We start from the raw sequence: 16,446 nt of genomic DNA, 5'->3' as shown, positions 1-16,446 counted from the left end.
GGAACATGAGATTCACATCACAGATGTGCAGCTAACAAATCTTCAGCAACTGCGTGATGCTATAATACCAATATAGACCAAAATCTCTGAGGAATGTTTCCAACACCCTGTTGAAACTATGCTACCAAGAATTAAGACGGTTCTAAAAAAAATGAGGTCAACCTGGTACTAGCAAGGTGTACCTAGTAAAGTGGCCAGTAAGTGTATACAGATTTACTCTGATTAGCTGCAATTTTTTTTGGCTGATAAACATCTTGCATTTCATCTTCTGCATTTATTTTATCTGTACATCTTGCATTATGAGCATTGCTTGCTGAGGTTACTCAATTTATTTTCATGGCAATTTATTTTTAAACCAAAAACAAATGATTTTACATAAATTAAAAAACACATTTTTTTCTGTAGTTAAGAAGGCTGTGATGTTTATGTAGGTGTTTTTTTTTCTTTTTCATTTCAATTCAGCCATCAGTTTCCATTCAAACTGACCATGAGATCTCAGAGCTCATTATGCTCGAGTCCAGCACGAGATATCTTGTTGGACAGGTCCTGCAAGTGCTTCTTCATCTGAAATTAAACAAGACAAGCATGTTACTGTTAACCCTACAACATTTTGGCAGATTGGCAGGTCAGATTAAGGTAGCAAAAAAGTAAAACAAAAAATAAACTGTACCATCATGTTGGACATGTAATTATGCAACTAGTAATTAACATTAAGTTTCTTTCAGCTTTGATTTGAATTAGATTCTGGACTGGTCAATCATTTGGAATGTTAAAGTTACATAAAGGGATTTTTGCATTCCCCTGGAACCCATATAAAATATATAACCATAGTCTTAAATTACTCTAGCACTATACTGTATATAATCATCTGTTTGATCTTTTAAAACAAGGCCTTTTAAAATAAAAAATGTGTTTGCTAAATGACATTCACTCTCTTGTATTAGGTTAATCAAAACTATTGACCTCAAAGATCTATTTCTGTTGCAATGGTAATTCAGGAACTGTTAACTTTTTGTTGCTACATTTCTTTCTTCTTTAATTTCTGAGCACAGTTGCAACATCTTTCAGTCATATTCTATGATAAATCTTATTTTCTCATTTATTGTTTAATACACAAATTTTCTGAAATTTGAAAAAAAAAAAAAAAAATCCCTGTAACATTTCATAACTATCCATGCACTGCGAATATGGTCACTGGCATTTACGTTTTTATGCTCTATCTAGATAATTTAAAAAATCAGCTTTCCAATTAAAATCTAGGTTATGACTCATAACCTAGATTTAATACTTAACTGCCCAAGTAAAGGTTATTTATTTTGCTTTGGAGTCTGTAAGCCATTGTGTTCACTGTCATTAATCAAACATATTCATGTAAAAGGATTGTCCTGCTGCTGGCATTTTACTGTTAGATTTTATAGCTGTAAAGCTGCAGTTCAAGGTGGGTCTGTGGTTGTTGGAGTCGCTGAAAAACATGGAATTAAGATTACCTTTTAGTGAAAGTCTTTAGTTAATCTTTCTTTTTCATTCTTTATGTCCCTATCATTGAGTCATATAATGGAACTTGTATTGCTATCTTAAAGGAAAAAGGTGAAAAGCAACCATAACTACTGTTACGTTTTTCTCCCCATAATTTTGCTATATGAAGCTTTGTGCTATTTGATTATGAACTGGATCTTCCCTTACTTTGTAGCCAATCTCCCTGGTCTTCTCAGCAAGAGTGTTATACTTTTCCTGGGTTCTCTTGATGTGCTCCTTATCTCCTAAAGTCTCCACATGACGCAACTTCTGATGGGATAGCTCCAGCTGCTCCTTGTAATGGCTGTGCTTCTCCACCTTGGTCTCAAAGTGATGCAGTTCCTCCTAAGTGAAACAGGAAAGGAGGATATTAGGGATGTAATTGCAAACAAAACTGCCAAGGGTGCGGATAAAAATCGTAAGTAGTGATTAGAGTGGAAATGTTACAACAGTTGTAGGTAAAATTTAGCACATCACATCCTGAATACATTCACATTATATTTTGTGTAACTTTGAAGATGTTGCGAGAATCCTACTGTCATGTGGCGCTGGGGGTTGTTTATCTCCTCAGACAGCAATCACATGGCTAATTAAGTTGCGTATGTATGCAAGATAACGTAAATGACGTCAAACCAAGCCTATCTCTGAGGGAGCTTAGCGCTGCAGGGAAACTATGCGGTTTCATCAGCGGTATGGAAGGATTCTGAGTTAGTCATTGCTGCAAGTAATGAAGAGGCTGAAATAAAGGTAACTGTATAGCATAGCAGCTTAAACACTGATGCAGAAGCTGAAAGAGAAAGGCCTAGGCCAAGCAAAGTTGTAGTGGACTTCGATAAATCTACCTATGACCAATCTCCAGATAAAGTTGGATTATAGTCAACACAGAATCACATCGTGCAGAATGGCATGGACCTCTTGGAGCTCATAGCAAGGGCTCCATCTCTCATCCCCGTAGCTGGTAGTTATTGCTCAGGGTGTCCTGGCTAATTAGCAGAAGCAATCTTGGATAAGCCATCAATGAGAGGATGACTAGACCGAACTATCTGCTGTGGAGCTTTTGTATTTTCGGGTCTAGTCCAAATAAACCAGGATGGTTGGATTAACTGTTTTAGCGGAGGTCACAGTTATATCATCATGAGGCCTGATATTTGACAACTGACAGTAAGACTCATTTTTCATTAGAAATGTAAAGTTTTAATGTGGTGTCCAGTTAACAGAGCACTGGGGAGTTATGTATGGATGCTTCATTGTTGTCACTGAAGGATGGTATTTGGCTGTTGTACGCTGCTAAGTTATGGAAGTGGCCAATGTGCTAACAGGCTAATCATGCTAATGTTAAGCTAACTGTTGTTGTTTAATGTGGGAGCATATTGTGTAACTGACTGCATGTGTAAGAAAAAAACTTGCAGCTTTCATTTTGATACTCTAAACCACTTACACAAAGAAAACTAAGAGAAAGTCTTTGTGCAGTCATTTCCAGGGTCTAATAATGTGTATGTGTCTACCAGGTTTTGATAACAGGGTAATAATTACTCAGGTTTACTGATTTCCACTCTAGCCTTCACAATGGCGATGGAAGTCATTATTAGAGCTTCCAAGTGGGTGGTAGGAGGAGAGAGATGGCAGGATGGGATGCGCTTCCCACAAATCAGGGCTTACATGGATGACATGATGCTGGTCACCACGACAGTGCCATGCACGAGAAGGCTACTGGAGAGACTAAATAAGAATCTCAAGTGGGCTAGCATGAAGATCAAGCCTAGTAAGACCAGGAGCATCTCAGTATTCAGAGGGAAGATTGTTGACAGGAAGTTTTTTGTAGATGAGGAAGAGATACCGTCGATCAGGGAGAAGCCAGTAAAAAGCTTAGGGAGGTGGTATAATGAAGACCTGAATGACAGTGAACAGGTGAAGCAGTTTAGAAAAGATGTAGTGGAGGGATTAGGGAGGATTGATAACTCAGGGCTCCAAGGGAGGTTGAAGTTATGGTGCTTGCAGTTTGGGCTATTTCCTAGACTGATGTGGCCCATGTCAGTTTATGAGATCCCAATATCGAAGATAGAGAAGCTGGAGAGAGTAATTAACTCATATGTAAGGAAGTCGTTGGGCGTTCATCTGTGCCTTAGCAGTGTGGCAAAGGGATACTCCAACTCCCGATCACTAGCTTAACCGAAGAGTTCAAGTGCTCAAAGGTTAGAACAGAGTTGCTGTTAGCAGGGAGCAAAGATAGAATAGTTAGCAGTGTAGTTCCAAATCCAACCAGGGGAAGGAAATGGAACCCAAGACAGGCAGTAGAGGAGGCAGAGGCAGCCCTTAGGCATGCCGAGATTGTAGGCAATGTCCAGATAGGTCGGGGAGGCCTGGGGCTTGGCTCAGGTAGACCGGAGTGGAACAAAGCAGGTCCTAAAGATAGAAGGAGACTGGTAGTGGAACATGTATGTAGACAGGAGGAAGTAGTAAGGTGTACTAAGGCTGTGGTTCAGGCTAAACAGGGACAGTGGATGAACTGGGAGAGTGTAGAGAAGAGGAAGCTGAGTTGGAGAGACCTATGGAGTATGTAAGATAGGCGGATCAAATTCCTGCTAGGGTCTACCTATGACGTCCTACCATCACCCCAGAACCTAAAGTGCTGGGTTGACGGGGACCCATCGTGTCCTTTGTGCTCCGAGACAGCAACCTTGAGGCACAATTTGACAGGATGTAGATCAGTCTGTCACAAGGTAGATATACATGGAGGCATGACAGGGTTTTGAAAAGTCTAGCAGCAGGAATTGAAAACAGAAGGCGACAGGTGAATGCAAGATGTAATCAGGGAGCGAGGACGGTTCAGTTTGTCAGAGAGGGAGAGAAGGTTAAAGGAGGTAGGTTATTAGGTAAGCACCAGTTAGGCAAGTTAAAGGATGCTAAGGACTGGGAGATGCAGGTAGATTTAGGAGGGAAACTTGTTGTGCCACAGGAGATAGTTGTGGGATGTAGAGGGTTTGTAGCAAAGTCAGCTGTTTCATTACTTAGAACGCCTGGAGTACAGGGACAGAATTTGCAACAGAACCCATGACAGGGTACCACACCCTTAACTATGACTCCCCCACCTTATTGTGAAGCTTGCTCTCTCTCTCTCTCTCTCTCTCTCTCTCTCCCTAATCTGTCTCATTTTCCCCTCTTTTTTAATCTTAGTTATTGGTAATAATTGTTGCACTGTAATCATGAGTGGTGTTAAGGAAGGTAGTATCAGCATCGTCACTACCAGGAGCTTGCATGTACGGAGCCTGGGTCTGTTGAAGGTGGCATGCTGTTGAGGCTGTGGGGGCCATGTGGTAAGATAGGTAAGATGATGTCTGCGTGTTGGCATGGTGGGTGGTGAGAGCCGGCATGGAGGGGGGTGGCTCTGGGACGCTGGAGATCACTGTTCAGCCCTCTGGAGGTGTCGTGGGACTAACTGGACGAAACACTGATGAAGGAGGGTTCCCACTTGACAACCCCTGTGAAGTGCAGGTTTCTTACTACCCATCAGTCTGCACAGTTGACTTGTGGAGGCAAATAGTAATGGATTATGGATTTCTTCACTGAGCGTTGATCCTCTTTATAGGGCACAAGTATCTTGTGTTTCATTAAAAAAAAAAAAAAACTAGGCTTGGTTCCTTCTGTCTAAGTTTTGGGTTAGGTTTGAAAATAAAAATGTGTCCTCAGTCCTGTTTAGCACAGACTTGTATGTATCAATGAATTTCAGATTTATAATGTTAAAGCAAATGTCTGGTAGTTGTTCTAAATGGACGGAATTCTTGAGGTCATTTTGACCAGGGACAAAAAAGTCTAGTGGAATCTCTGGGCTATGTCACATTTTGTTGCTCTGATTGGCCCGTAAAGATGTGACGGACAGAACTTTCATCCATTCATCCTCTGAGTTTTTTTTTTTTTTTTTTCAAAGGCTCTGCCCTTTCCCAAACGCCTTCTATGATAGGTTTACCAGATGGATGTGTAAAACAAATCCATTTTGCATGCCAGGTTAGCTTAAAGTAGCATTACTCACTGAGTCAGTCACTCAGTCAAATACAGACAGAGCCATATGTTAGGGCTGACCTCAGTGGTCACCCAACAATTACATAAAAATGGTACTCTTTTTACCGGCACAATGCTTTGTTGTAAAATGATGTATTAATTATTCAATGAGTACGCTATTTCATTTGATTGTTAACTCTATTTTATTAACACTGATCCTTTTATGCAAAACAATGAAAAGTATTTTTCAGGTTATGAGTATAAGAAACAATTTAAACAGTATTGTTAACAAATCAGCTTCTATCCTCAGGAAGTAGGAGGGTTTCCACACCAAGTAGGTACTTAGCTTGCCAGCTTGATGGTTTCGTAAGAGCGGCTGAGTAACGCTAATGCATGCATGCTTTACTTCAGTCTTGAGGGCACAGGGTTGCCCTGTACCAGCCTGTAGTAGTACTTGTATTTTGTATTCTTATTTATGACTTATTTGGGATTTTATTGGGATTATTTATTTTATATTTATTTGGGCAGGTTAAAGTCACAAAGTTGAATATACAATCTGTATGTATTTATAGTTAAGATTGCCTTAAAAAACTGCTTTGAGACTCATTTCGGGGCACTGTTCATGAGCATATATGTGAAAGTTCTGCTGTATTTTTACATGCCATGCTCATTCCTGCTTTTGCAATGCTGTAATAGACTGTGATATTACACCAATATCCCACCATTGCAGACTCAATCTAAATGTACAAAAGAGTAATGACACTGGGCTTCCAATAACACTGTTACAGTGCAATCCCACAATGAAAAGGGCTAAATAAACTCTAACTTAAAATAAGGTTGCACAAAATCTACTTTGTCAAAAAATGGTCAAAAATAGTATAAGTGCTACCTTGAGAGAGTCCAGTTCATCTTCACTGAGGTTGGCTCTTCTGGCAGCCTCCCATAGTTCAATCACACGGGGCTCCTGAAACTCTAAAGAGGAGGAATTACTTAGGGAGATATGAAGAGATAATCACCCCAGCAAATATTATATGACATACAACAACAAGATTCCTTGACTGAACAAGAATGGTTCAAAAAAAAAAAAAAAAAAAAAAAAAAGGCTGACTATTAAAACTCATTTCCTACGATAGTGTCTTGGTGAATGCAACATTTAAAAGTTTAAGAATGTGGGCCAAGATGTTCTACTACCAAAAAATTAAGCTAGCATGCACAAGTCAGGATATTATATAGGCCCATTGGCAATGGAACCAGGAGTACAGTAATATTCAAAGTGAAACTGTTGTTTAATAAATGCCAATCCTGTCACCCCCCGCCCCCCAAGTCTTTATTGCCGTTTTTTAAAAATAAGATAAATACCTTACTGTGGACTTGTTACCAAGGTATTACTGTACTGTGAGATTTTGATACTGGTACTTCCCCAGTGATAAATGCATTATCTATAGTATTGAAAACATAATTACTGAGCAAAAGTTTAAAACAGTGAAAAACTGCAGGATGCAGACTTTCAGTTGTCAGACAGTGCTGTCTCTTTTGTCTTATTTTACATTTTGCACCAAATACATTGGTGTTTGAGTTTTTTTGTATTAAATGCAGTGATGTGTGAGGGCCTGAAGATACTGGTCAGCCAACATTGTTTCTTGCCTTGTACAGAGAATTTTCAACATCTTTGAAATCTTTTAAATGTATGGTATTGTTTGTCATGAAATCCCAAGATTCTTTTGAAGTTGAGGATTTTTTAAAACACTGCACTATTTTCAGGCATAGTCTTTCAGAGAGTTGTGTATCCCTTCCATCTTCAATTCATATTCCATGAATTCATGTTACTAGCCCACTATGAGTTGAACTTATTAAAAGTGATTCCCATGAGTGATTTATTTTAGAATTTCCAGATTTTATGGTTTTGTTTATCCAGTCTTGTTTTTCTAACTTGTTTCCTCCAACCTTTATTGAAATGTGTTTTAAAATGGGAATAATAATGAGACAAAAAATAATTTAAAATGGATAGATAGCTGCAAAGATAAAAAAAAAAGATGAAATCTGTGTTTGTGTACATGTGTTCTCTTACCACTGTCTTCAGTGAACCCCTCATGGCTGAGCCTACGGAGGCGCTCAAAGCCTTGGTTGAGGTCTCTCATTTTGTGCTTCAGGTCTTTGTGCTTCTGGTGCAGCACATGCTCTTTGGCATCACCCTCCATGGGAGAAATCACATTCTTGTGCACTTCTGATGAGGAAAACAGAAGTAGGTAAAGAAGAGGGGGAGAGGAAATGACATGGCATAACAGTAAGAAAGTTGTTCACACGTAAGGGAAAAATAGAGCAGAAAAGTAAACCACAAAAAAAACCCCCGCAGAATTTGATTAAGTGTGTTTGTTGTAGCCAGTGATCATTTTGACATCCGTTTTCAATTTTAGTCTTAGGCTTAGTCTTAAGATTAAATGCTGTTTAGTTTTAGCCAAATTTAAGTCATTTCCTACCCTTTATAGTTTTGGTGTAGTTTTAGTCAATGGAAAACTCAAACACTTTTACTCTAGTTTTAGTCCGTAAAAAGTTCCTACATTTTAGTATTTACAGGTGCATCTCAAAAAGTTAGAATATCATGAAAAAGTTCAGTATTTTTTGTCACTCATTTCAGAAAGTGAAACCCATGTATTATATAGACTCATTACACATAGAGTGAAATATTTCAAGCCTTTATTTCTTGAAATGTTGATGATTATGGCTCACAGATAATGAAAACCCAAAATTCAGTGTCTCAGAAAATCAGAATATTGTGGAAAAAGTTCATTATTGGAAAGTCATGGTGTCACACCCTAATCAGTTTATTATTCGCTTTCATTGTCAAGAGGGTGTAACGTCTTTTAAGCAAGGAGGTAGCCTCTGACCATGGTGTTAAAACAACAAAGGCTGCTTTATTAGAGGCGCTTAGCAAAAGATTCGAACACATGGAGTCAGACCCACTGTTCTTCATCGCCACTTTATTAGATCCCCGGTATAAGGACCGCTATTTTGATGATGACTTTAAACAGAGTGCATGAGCGCAGCTTGACGTGCACCTGACTGGGATGCCCGCAACCTGCGCTGAAGGTGGGGCACACCCTGCACCACCCGATCACAGAGAGAACAAAAGAGCACAAATGGACAACACACATTGCACTCTGTACGACATGTTTGAGGAGATTCTGGAGGAAAATGGACCTCAAAGGCCAAGAACAAGGGCATCAGAGCAACTGGATGCTTACTTTGCAGAGGCCACGATTCCCAGAAGTGAGACGGCGCTCAGTTATTGGCAAAACAATCAGCTTCGTTTTCCAGCACTGTCACAAATGGCACGAAAATACCTGTGCGCCCCATACATGAGCACCGACAGTGGGCGTCTATTTAGCTCTGCTTCTAATATCCTGGATGAGAAGAGGAACAGACTGAACTGTGAAAAGGCAGAGATGCTACTCTTTGCAAAGAAAAACATTAATCTGACTAAGAAATAGACTTTGAGGTATGGCAGGTCCGGAAAACAAACACTATTGGTATATACAGTAGGTGTATTTATGTTTGGAATTATTTAGAATCAGCTTTTTACCGTTTAACTTGGGGTTAAATGTTCCAGCTAATTTTCATTTCTACCATGAGTAAGATTCTAGATGTGATTTTGTGTGCTGTAAGCTGACATTCTTTTGGAAGTAAATAGGCAATTGTTCAGCCTGATAATGTAGCCTACTGTAAATTTTTTTTTTTTTTTAAATCAGGCTTAAAAGTCTGTATTTTGGTTGAAAAATAGACCTAAAGAGAACAGGATTTATGTTTGTAATTATTTATGGTTTATTTTTATTTTATTTATGCTTTCACCAATTTGGCAGTGAGATTAATGTTGCCAAAGATTTAGTTTTTAAGGCTTGTTATGCTGTTATTCCTGAAAAAGTGTTTTCTACTCTAAGTAGTAGTTTGATTCAGACCAAAAAGGCATTTGAAGCAGTTATTTTTCCACAAAAAGTCTTTCTGTTTCAAATGAGTTGAAACAAAAGTTGTATTGTGGATTTGTATGGTTGAATTTGTGCCCTTTAAAGTATTTGATAACGGTTAGAGATTGTGTGATTATTCAGTGATTTAAAAAAAAAAAAAGGTCTCTAGCTTAGATGAGGAAGTTAACAACCATAATATCAAACAAGTAAAAGTTAACCCTCTGAGCCCTCAGCTATTTTTTTTACCTTAATGTCTCGCTTGGACTAAACACACTTGCACAAACAAACTAAACATTTTCTTCAGGAAAACTTAAAAAATATGTTTCCTGCTGTAATGTCACTGGAATTCTTGAAACGTTCAGGGACTATGTGACAGTGTTACCTAAAAATAAACTAGAATGTGTTTATAATTGAAAACAGATTTTTTTATGTTCATTCACTGTATTTGTATTGTATCTAGGTGCTTGTCCTGTTGATATGCGGATAAAGGATAAACTGAAAAGACGAGATAATATAAGGGGGATGTGTTGTGGGGGAAGAGACAAAGAAACAGGAAAGTGCCAAAAAGTAACAAGCTGTACCTGTTTACTAAGTAAAAAAGATGGAAAAAATGAAACGGTGAGCAGTTATGAGTGAAGATTTTAAGCATTATATCGGCTGGGTGTCCTTATGCGGATGTTGGAGCCTGCGTCGGGAGGAGAGGACAAGTGATTACTTTCCCTCTTGGATTACGCTGCATGGACTTGGGTGAGATTGTCTCTTTTTGTATATTTTTCCTGGTATACCAGTTGTTTAGCAATCACATTTTTTTGTTCTTTTGTCAAGAGGAGTTCTCGTGCTTTGTTCCTTCATTGCCTTGTGGAGTAAAGACTTATGCGTTTGCGTGGAGTCACGGGCTTAAAAAGACTTAAAGTGCTCGAATGTGGACTAGTTTGTGTTTTTTTTGGTTAGCATTTTAGTTAGGGTTTTTAGTTTATTTTGAAGTAATAAAGATTGATATGAAATCTTTTTGCTCAAATCAACTTTTCATCTAACTTTAAGCACGACGTACGCATACATCCTGGGTGCTGTGTTAAATTGAATGTGAGAGCTTTAAATTTATGATGTTCTCTGGAGAGCTTTATTGATTTGAAACTCAAAGATTTTTATGTATTAAACAATAAACATTAATAACTAAATAGTTCTTAGCATAAACCTCTCCCAGCTCCTGTAGACTTAAAAGTGAAAAAAAAAAAAAAAAAATCCTTCTGTGACAAAATGTCCTCAAAATATTCACATAAAAAAAAAGTCTTCTGGCTGTTCTGTTGTGAATTTGAGTCATGATTTAAAGCAGTTCCTGCTTGCAGTGACAGACAAATTATAGCCTGTCTCTTTCTGCTAACTGCCGTGACGGTCGAAAAATTTATTTTAAAGGGATAAAAAGACGTCCAATATCGGAACTACTGGTGTGGATTTAACCCTTAAAAACCCAGGAAAGTCTGGTTGTGTAAGAGCTACAAAGGCAGATTAGGGGGCTTCCAGAGCAAATAACAAATACGTGCCTACATTTACAGGACCAGAAGTTAATTAACTTTGAATATATGATGACACCGTCCTCAGAGTAATGGACAAACACTGGCATCGGCATCGGCCAAACAGTCATTGCAAACGTCGGCATCGGCCCTTATTTTCCTAATTGGTGCATCACTAATGTTAACTGTAACTGTCCGTCATACAGGGTGTTCCGAAGCAGACACATGGAAATGATCGTGGTGTCATCATGATAATGGTGAATGAGGTTAATTCCATAAAAAGTGATGTGGCACATGATTTTTCAGTAACAGTTTTCAATACAGTAACTTTTTTTGTTTGCCAAAAATTAAACCAGTGTGACTGTAAAGTAAATACATGGATTGTGGACAGTTCTGTTTTCTATCTTTGCAGTGTGTCATTGTCATCTGTAATTTACAATGTATTGTTATGATAGACAACAATGTCCTTTTTATCAACACTGCACGTTTCAGTGTAAATGGGTGCCTACTTTTTCACTAAGTTGTCAACTGTTGAATGTTCACTATGTCTTACACATATTGATTGATAACATTTTATCATCACTACAGTATGCCTGGTACTTTGCCATGGGAGCTAGCTTTGACTTTAGTATTGTAACTATCCTAAAAATCTAAAAAAATTATACCAGTACACTTTTTGATGATATAAAATCTGTATCCTTATCAAGTAACTGCTCTTTATCAGGATGACATGGCTTTCCTGAGAAGATGTTGGTGCATAGTCCTGTTGGAAAACCTTGGGCTGGAAGGGCATGCTGCAGGGCTTCCTGAAAGTTAATTTGATTTTTTATGTTGTTATTAATATTAAGAAGACTTTATGGTAGCACTTACCTCTTGGCTTTGGGGCATGAAAATATACATTAATTGCAGGTATGGAAGGAAGTTTGCTCACTTCACAGAGGAAGGAAGAGCAACTCTTCGAGACTGTCCCCCACCTGTATTTAGGATTAGTCGAAAAAGAAGCAGCACCACGTCAGTGAAGACAGACTGTATCTATTACTCCTGCCCGTTTAAGAATAGGTCACCACTCAAACACCCGTTAAATTAAACGTTATAGCACATGAGGCAATATGTTTAGGGTGGTACTGTGTTAATATACAGTTGCACTCAAAATTATTGCTCCCGCATTACAGAATGTGTTTTTCAATAAATGTATTTGTGTGTGACTTAGCCACATGTCTGACATGCACTTGGTCACTGTTGATAAACCTCTAGTCAGTCCAGGTATTTCGGTAATATCTGAAGCACACCTGATATAACTAATGGAGCTCTTGATTAAATGCATAGGTGTGCAGCACCAGTTTTGCAAATGTGTGCTCTTATGAGGGATTCTATTGAGGGGAATGAAAAATTTTGAGACTTCAGTAGTGATTAGAAGTGGGATTTTGTGTCAAATTTAGAAAAAATACCGTTACCATTAGTTGTGTTGAGCTTTTCGAATAGTTTTGTTTGATTGGTTTATTGCAAAAAGCAGAACGTTTGAGAATTTTGTCAATAAGCCTAGTTTGCAAATAATTTTGAGTGCAAACAGCAATCCACCCCATAGCTCATGCAAAACAAAATGACACTGTTATGGTTGGCTTTCTGTAAATTCCACAGGACAGTGACCCTGACCACATGTACAGCAAGAGACATTACAGCTTTCCTCCCAAAGACAAGGTTAGTATGATTAAAGTTTATTGTATCAGAACATATCCAGTGTTTAAAGCTGTGCACTCAGTCATGTCTTTGTGTGTCTTGATTAAGGAAAATGTCAGCATGGCCCCAGGTCTTGTAGCCGTTGTGGACCAAGATGATGTGGTCACCACTGACACAGACGTTGTGACCCTGGATAATGAAGATGTGTCTTTTGATAGGCCTTGTGGTCACTGAGGACATGAAAATGATCAAAGAAAAAAAATCTTATTTACTATTCTTAACCAAACTAATTACGTTTAACATCTAAATGCTGTTTAATTAAATTTTAGGAAAGGGCTGAGCAAGCACAATACCAAAGAAGAGTGACCAGTGACATGCTTGTTGATTTCATCACCCAGGATAAAGGCCTTACTGCTATATCTTGGAGTGAGTTTGCAAACAAAATTTGAGTCATATACTATAACTAATTTTGGTCAGAAAATGATAAATGAATGATTTAACCTTCCTACTACCCTTTATTATTTGTTACAGCTAGTACGCTAGTGCACAAAAAAAAACATGCAATGACGCTGGACGTGCGCAAACAACAACAGTAAACAACTTGTCAGCTGTGTGGGAGAAGTCTGAGGTGTGGGAACAAGACAGCAAAGTAGCTGTTTGCATTGCTTGTAAAGTAAATCAGATGCATGGAGGAGCTCGACAACATGCCTTTAACACCACCAGTTTAATTTTGCATCTAAAAAAGGGGACTTCCGGCTTAGCGACTAATGGAGTGAGACGTGCCTACGGGAGCTCCTGCAAAAATCTCTTAAAAAAAAAACACCAGGGCGTCTTCACGAACTTTCTGTTGTTGCGGTTTAACTCCGTGGGCTCGCTGTGACTCCATTACATGTTGACATGCCTCCAAAGCCAAAAAATATGAGCAACCCAACGACTACGCTAACGAGGCCTGCTCCCTCAGCTGCACCCCCACCTCAGAGTGTTGCGACCACCCCGCCGCGGAGTGCGGGTGCTAAACCGCCTTCTCCACTTGGAACTACCATCATCCCAAGCATGACTTCTGCGGACTTTAAGGCTGAACTGCTCACTGCTCTTCGTGAAGACATGGTTGGCATTTATAAGACTGAATTAAAGACGGCAATGACAAACAACTTGACCCAGATAAAGTCTGAAATGCAGAGCGTGAAAATTGAGCTAAATGCTAGCATGGCGGCTATCACATCGGAGGTGGATGTGCTGAGGGGGACTGTGAAGGACATGGAGGGCCCGCTGTCGACATGCACTGACGATGTGGTTTCACTCAAAAGTCAAGTGGACAAACTTTCAGCCCAACTTGTCACTCTTGACAATATACGTGAGGATTTGGAAGCGAGATCTCGCCGTAATAATGTCAGAATAATAGGACTACCCAAGGATCACGGCCCAGTCAACACGGCCACAGTTTCTACACTGCTTAAAGACGCTTTCACCTTAGAAAAAGTCCCAGTTGTGGATCGCGCACACCGATCCCTGCAGCCCAGGCCGAAAGCCGGCGAACGTCCTCGTCCCATAATAGCACGTTTACATTATTATGCAGACTGTGATGATATTCTACGTCGTGCCAGAGCCCAGCAGCGGATCAAAGTGATTCAACAAGAATTCAACAATCTCCATTTTTCCAGATCTCACTGCACGGACGGCAAAAGCCCAAGCAGCTTTCAGTGACGTCCAACGCCAGCTCAGGGATATTCCGGACAGAAGGTTTGGGCTGTTACATCCAGCTGGCTTCTGGGTCACAAGAGGGGATGTCACAAGGGAGTTTACATCGCCTGACAAAGCCACAGTTTTTGTGAGAACACTCAAATAGACTCGGGTTTGTTACAGGAAAGTTATGGAAATACACATCTGAGTGTGGGTGCCACTACAGTTGTTATTTTTTGAGACGTTTGTGCTGAAATGACTTTTAACAACACTGTCTACAAAGTAGATCTGAATATAATTTCATTATTGTAGATATGTTTTGCTGATTTTGATATAAATGGCACCATAGCCCCCACTGTTCTAATAGGCAGCCATGCTTATGTTTGCACAAGTTTCTTAGTTACTTTGGGGTTTTGTGTTGTTCAATACTTCAGCCCTATCTTTAACTATATATGGTTATATTGTTAATGTTTGCAGGAGCTCCAGCCAGGTTGGAGCGAGGTGAAGATGACTGTTTGGTCCAAAGCCTTGAGTTTAGTCTTTTGGTTTATGGCTCCTTGTGGAGCTAGCACTGGTTTCCTGTCGTTTGGGGATGGGGTAGTGGTAAGTGCTATGGGGGGAGGTTGTGGGATTTGGGGTGATTTAGTTAGGTTAGTTCTCTGTTTTTCCCTTTTTTTTTCTTTTTTTTTTTTTTTTGTTTTGTTTTCCTTTATCCCTGGAAGGTGGGGTCGGGAAGCTGGTTGCCTCTTCTATTTTAGTTCACACCTTACATGGCTAATGTTACAAGCTCAAGTGTAAGATTAATCAGTTGGACTATTAAAGGTTTAGGGGGTGCTGTTAAGCGATGTAGGGTGCTCTCCCATTTAAAGCGCTTGAAGCCTGACATTGTTTTCTGCAGGAGACCCACATGAGGAACAAAGATCAAGTCAGACTGAAATGTCCGTGGGTCGCTGGAGTATTCCATTCTAGTTTCAACTCTAAGGCCAGGGGGGTTGCCATCCTGATTGGTAAATCTGTTTCATTTACACTGACTAACACCATTTCTGACAGAGACGGCAGATATCTGATAGTTTTAGGTACTTTATTTCGTGTGCCTATCCTACTAGTCAATGTATACGCACCAAATTTTGATAATCCTTGCTTTATGAACAAGTTGTTTGAAAGCCTACCTTCTCTGAGTGACTGTTTTATGATTTTTGGAGGGGACATGAATTGTGCTATTGATCCTCAATTGGACCGTTCAAAACCTGGCTCAACTCAAACACTAATGACTAAAGCCCTTTGCAATTTCATGTCTAGTAATGGCTATGTTGACCCCTGGAGATTTCGTAATCCGAGCAGTAGGCAATACTCTTTTTATTCCCATGTACACCAGACTTTTTCTCGTATAGATTATTTCTTTGTAGATGCTAGAATTATGCCAAAGGTGACAGATGTTTCATACCATCCAATTATTGTGTCAGATCATGCACCTGTGTCTCTAGATGTTCAGATTTCTCCTGGGCCTCGCTATCCTACCCACTGGCGATTTAACACCTCACTCTTATCGGATGACAAATTCCATAAATTTATTATAAGCGCAATAGAGGATTTTCTTGTTTTTAACCAATCTGATTCCGAACCTATCTCTAAGGCACTACTCTGGGAGTCCTTAAAAGCGTATTTACGAGGTCAGATAATTTCATATTCTGCACACATATGAAAATTAAGGATGTCAAATATTCAAAAGATCTCATCTGATTTAGAATCAGTGGACCGACAGCTTGCGTTCGCCCCATCTGATGATCTTTCAATGCGTCGTGTGGTCTTACAAACTGAGCTGGATCTTATTACAACTGCTGAGGCAGAGCGCTTGTTACTTCACTCTCGTTCTAGATACTATGAACACGGCAACAAGTCTGGTAGGTTACTAGCTCACCAGCTGCGTCGTCAGGCAGCCTCACGTTTAATACCTCGTATTAAGGACGGATCGGAAGCGTTGCAGGAGGACCCAGATATTATTAACTCTGTCTTTTCATCTTTTTATGAGTCGCTGTATAAGTCTGAACTCTCACCAGATCTAGCTGATATGCTCACCTTTTTAGATGAACTTCAGTTTCCCTCCATAA

At 39.4% G+C, this 16,446-nt stretch overlaps 1 protein-coding gene across 1 annotated transcript in view; it reads right to left on the bottom strand.

Annotated features, from left to right (window-relative positions):
- Nucleotides 1-327: 327 nt before the first annotated feature.
- Nucleotides 328-16,446, bottom strand: part of lrpap1 (low density lipoprotein receptor-related protein associated protein 1) — a 44,193-nt gene continuing 28,074 nt past the window's right edge. Inside the window, exons 5-8 of the mRNA XM_041785202.1 lie at nt 7,580-7,735; nt 6,401-6,483; nt 1,684-1,860; nt 328-564 (exon numbers count right to left, since the gene is read on the bottom strand). Of these exons, the coding sequence (XP_041641136.1) occupies nt 496-564; nt 1,684-1,860; nt 6,401-6,483; nt 7,580-7,735 (485 nt within the window). The 3' untranslated portion in view covers nt 328-495. The remainder of the gene's footprint in view (nt 565-1,683; nt 1,861-6,400; nt 6,484-7,579; nt 7,736-16,446) is intronic.

Source organism: Cheilinus undulatus, linkage group 4 (assembly GCF_018320785.1).
Source record: "Cheilinus undulatus linkage group 4, ASM1832078v1, whole genome shotgun sequence".
NCBI lineage: Eukaryota > Metazoa > Chordata > Actinopteri > Labriformes > Labridae > Cheilinus > Cheilinus undulatus.
Note: the sequence above shows the minus strand (reverse complement) of the source record. Positions and strands in the feature narration are given on the sequence as shown.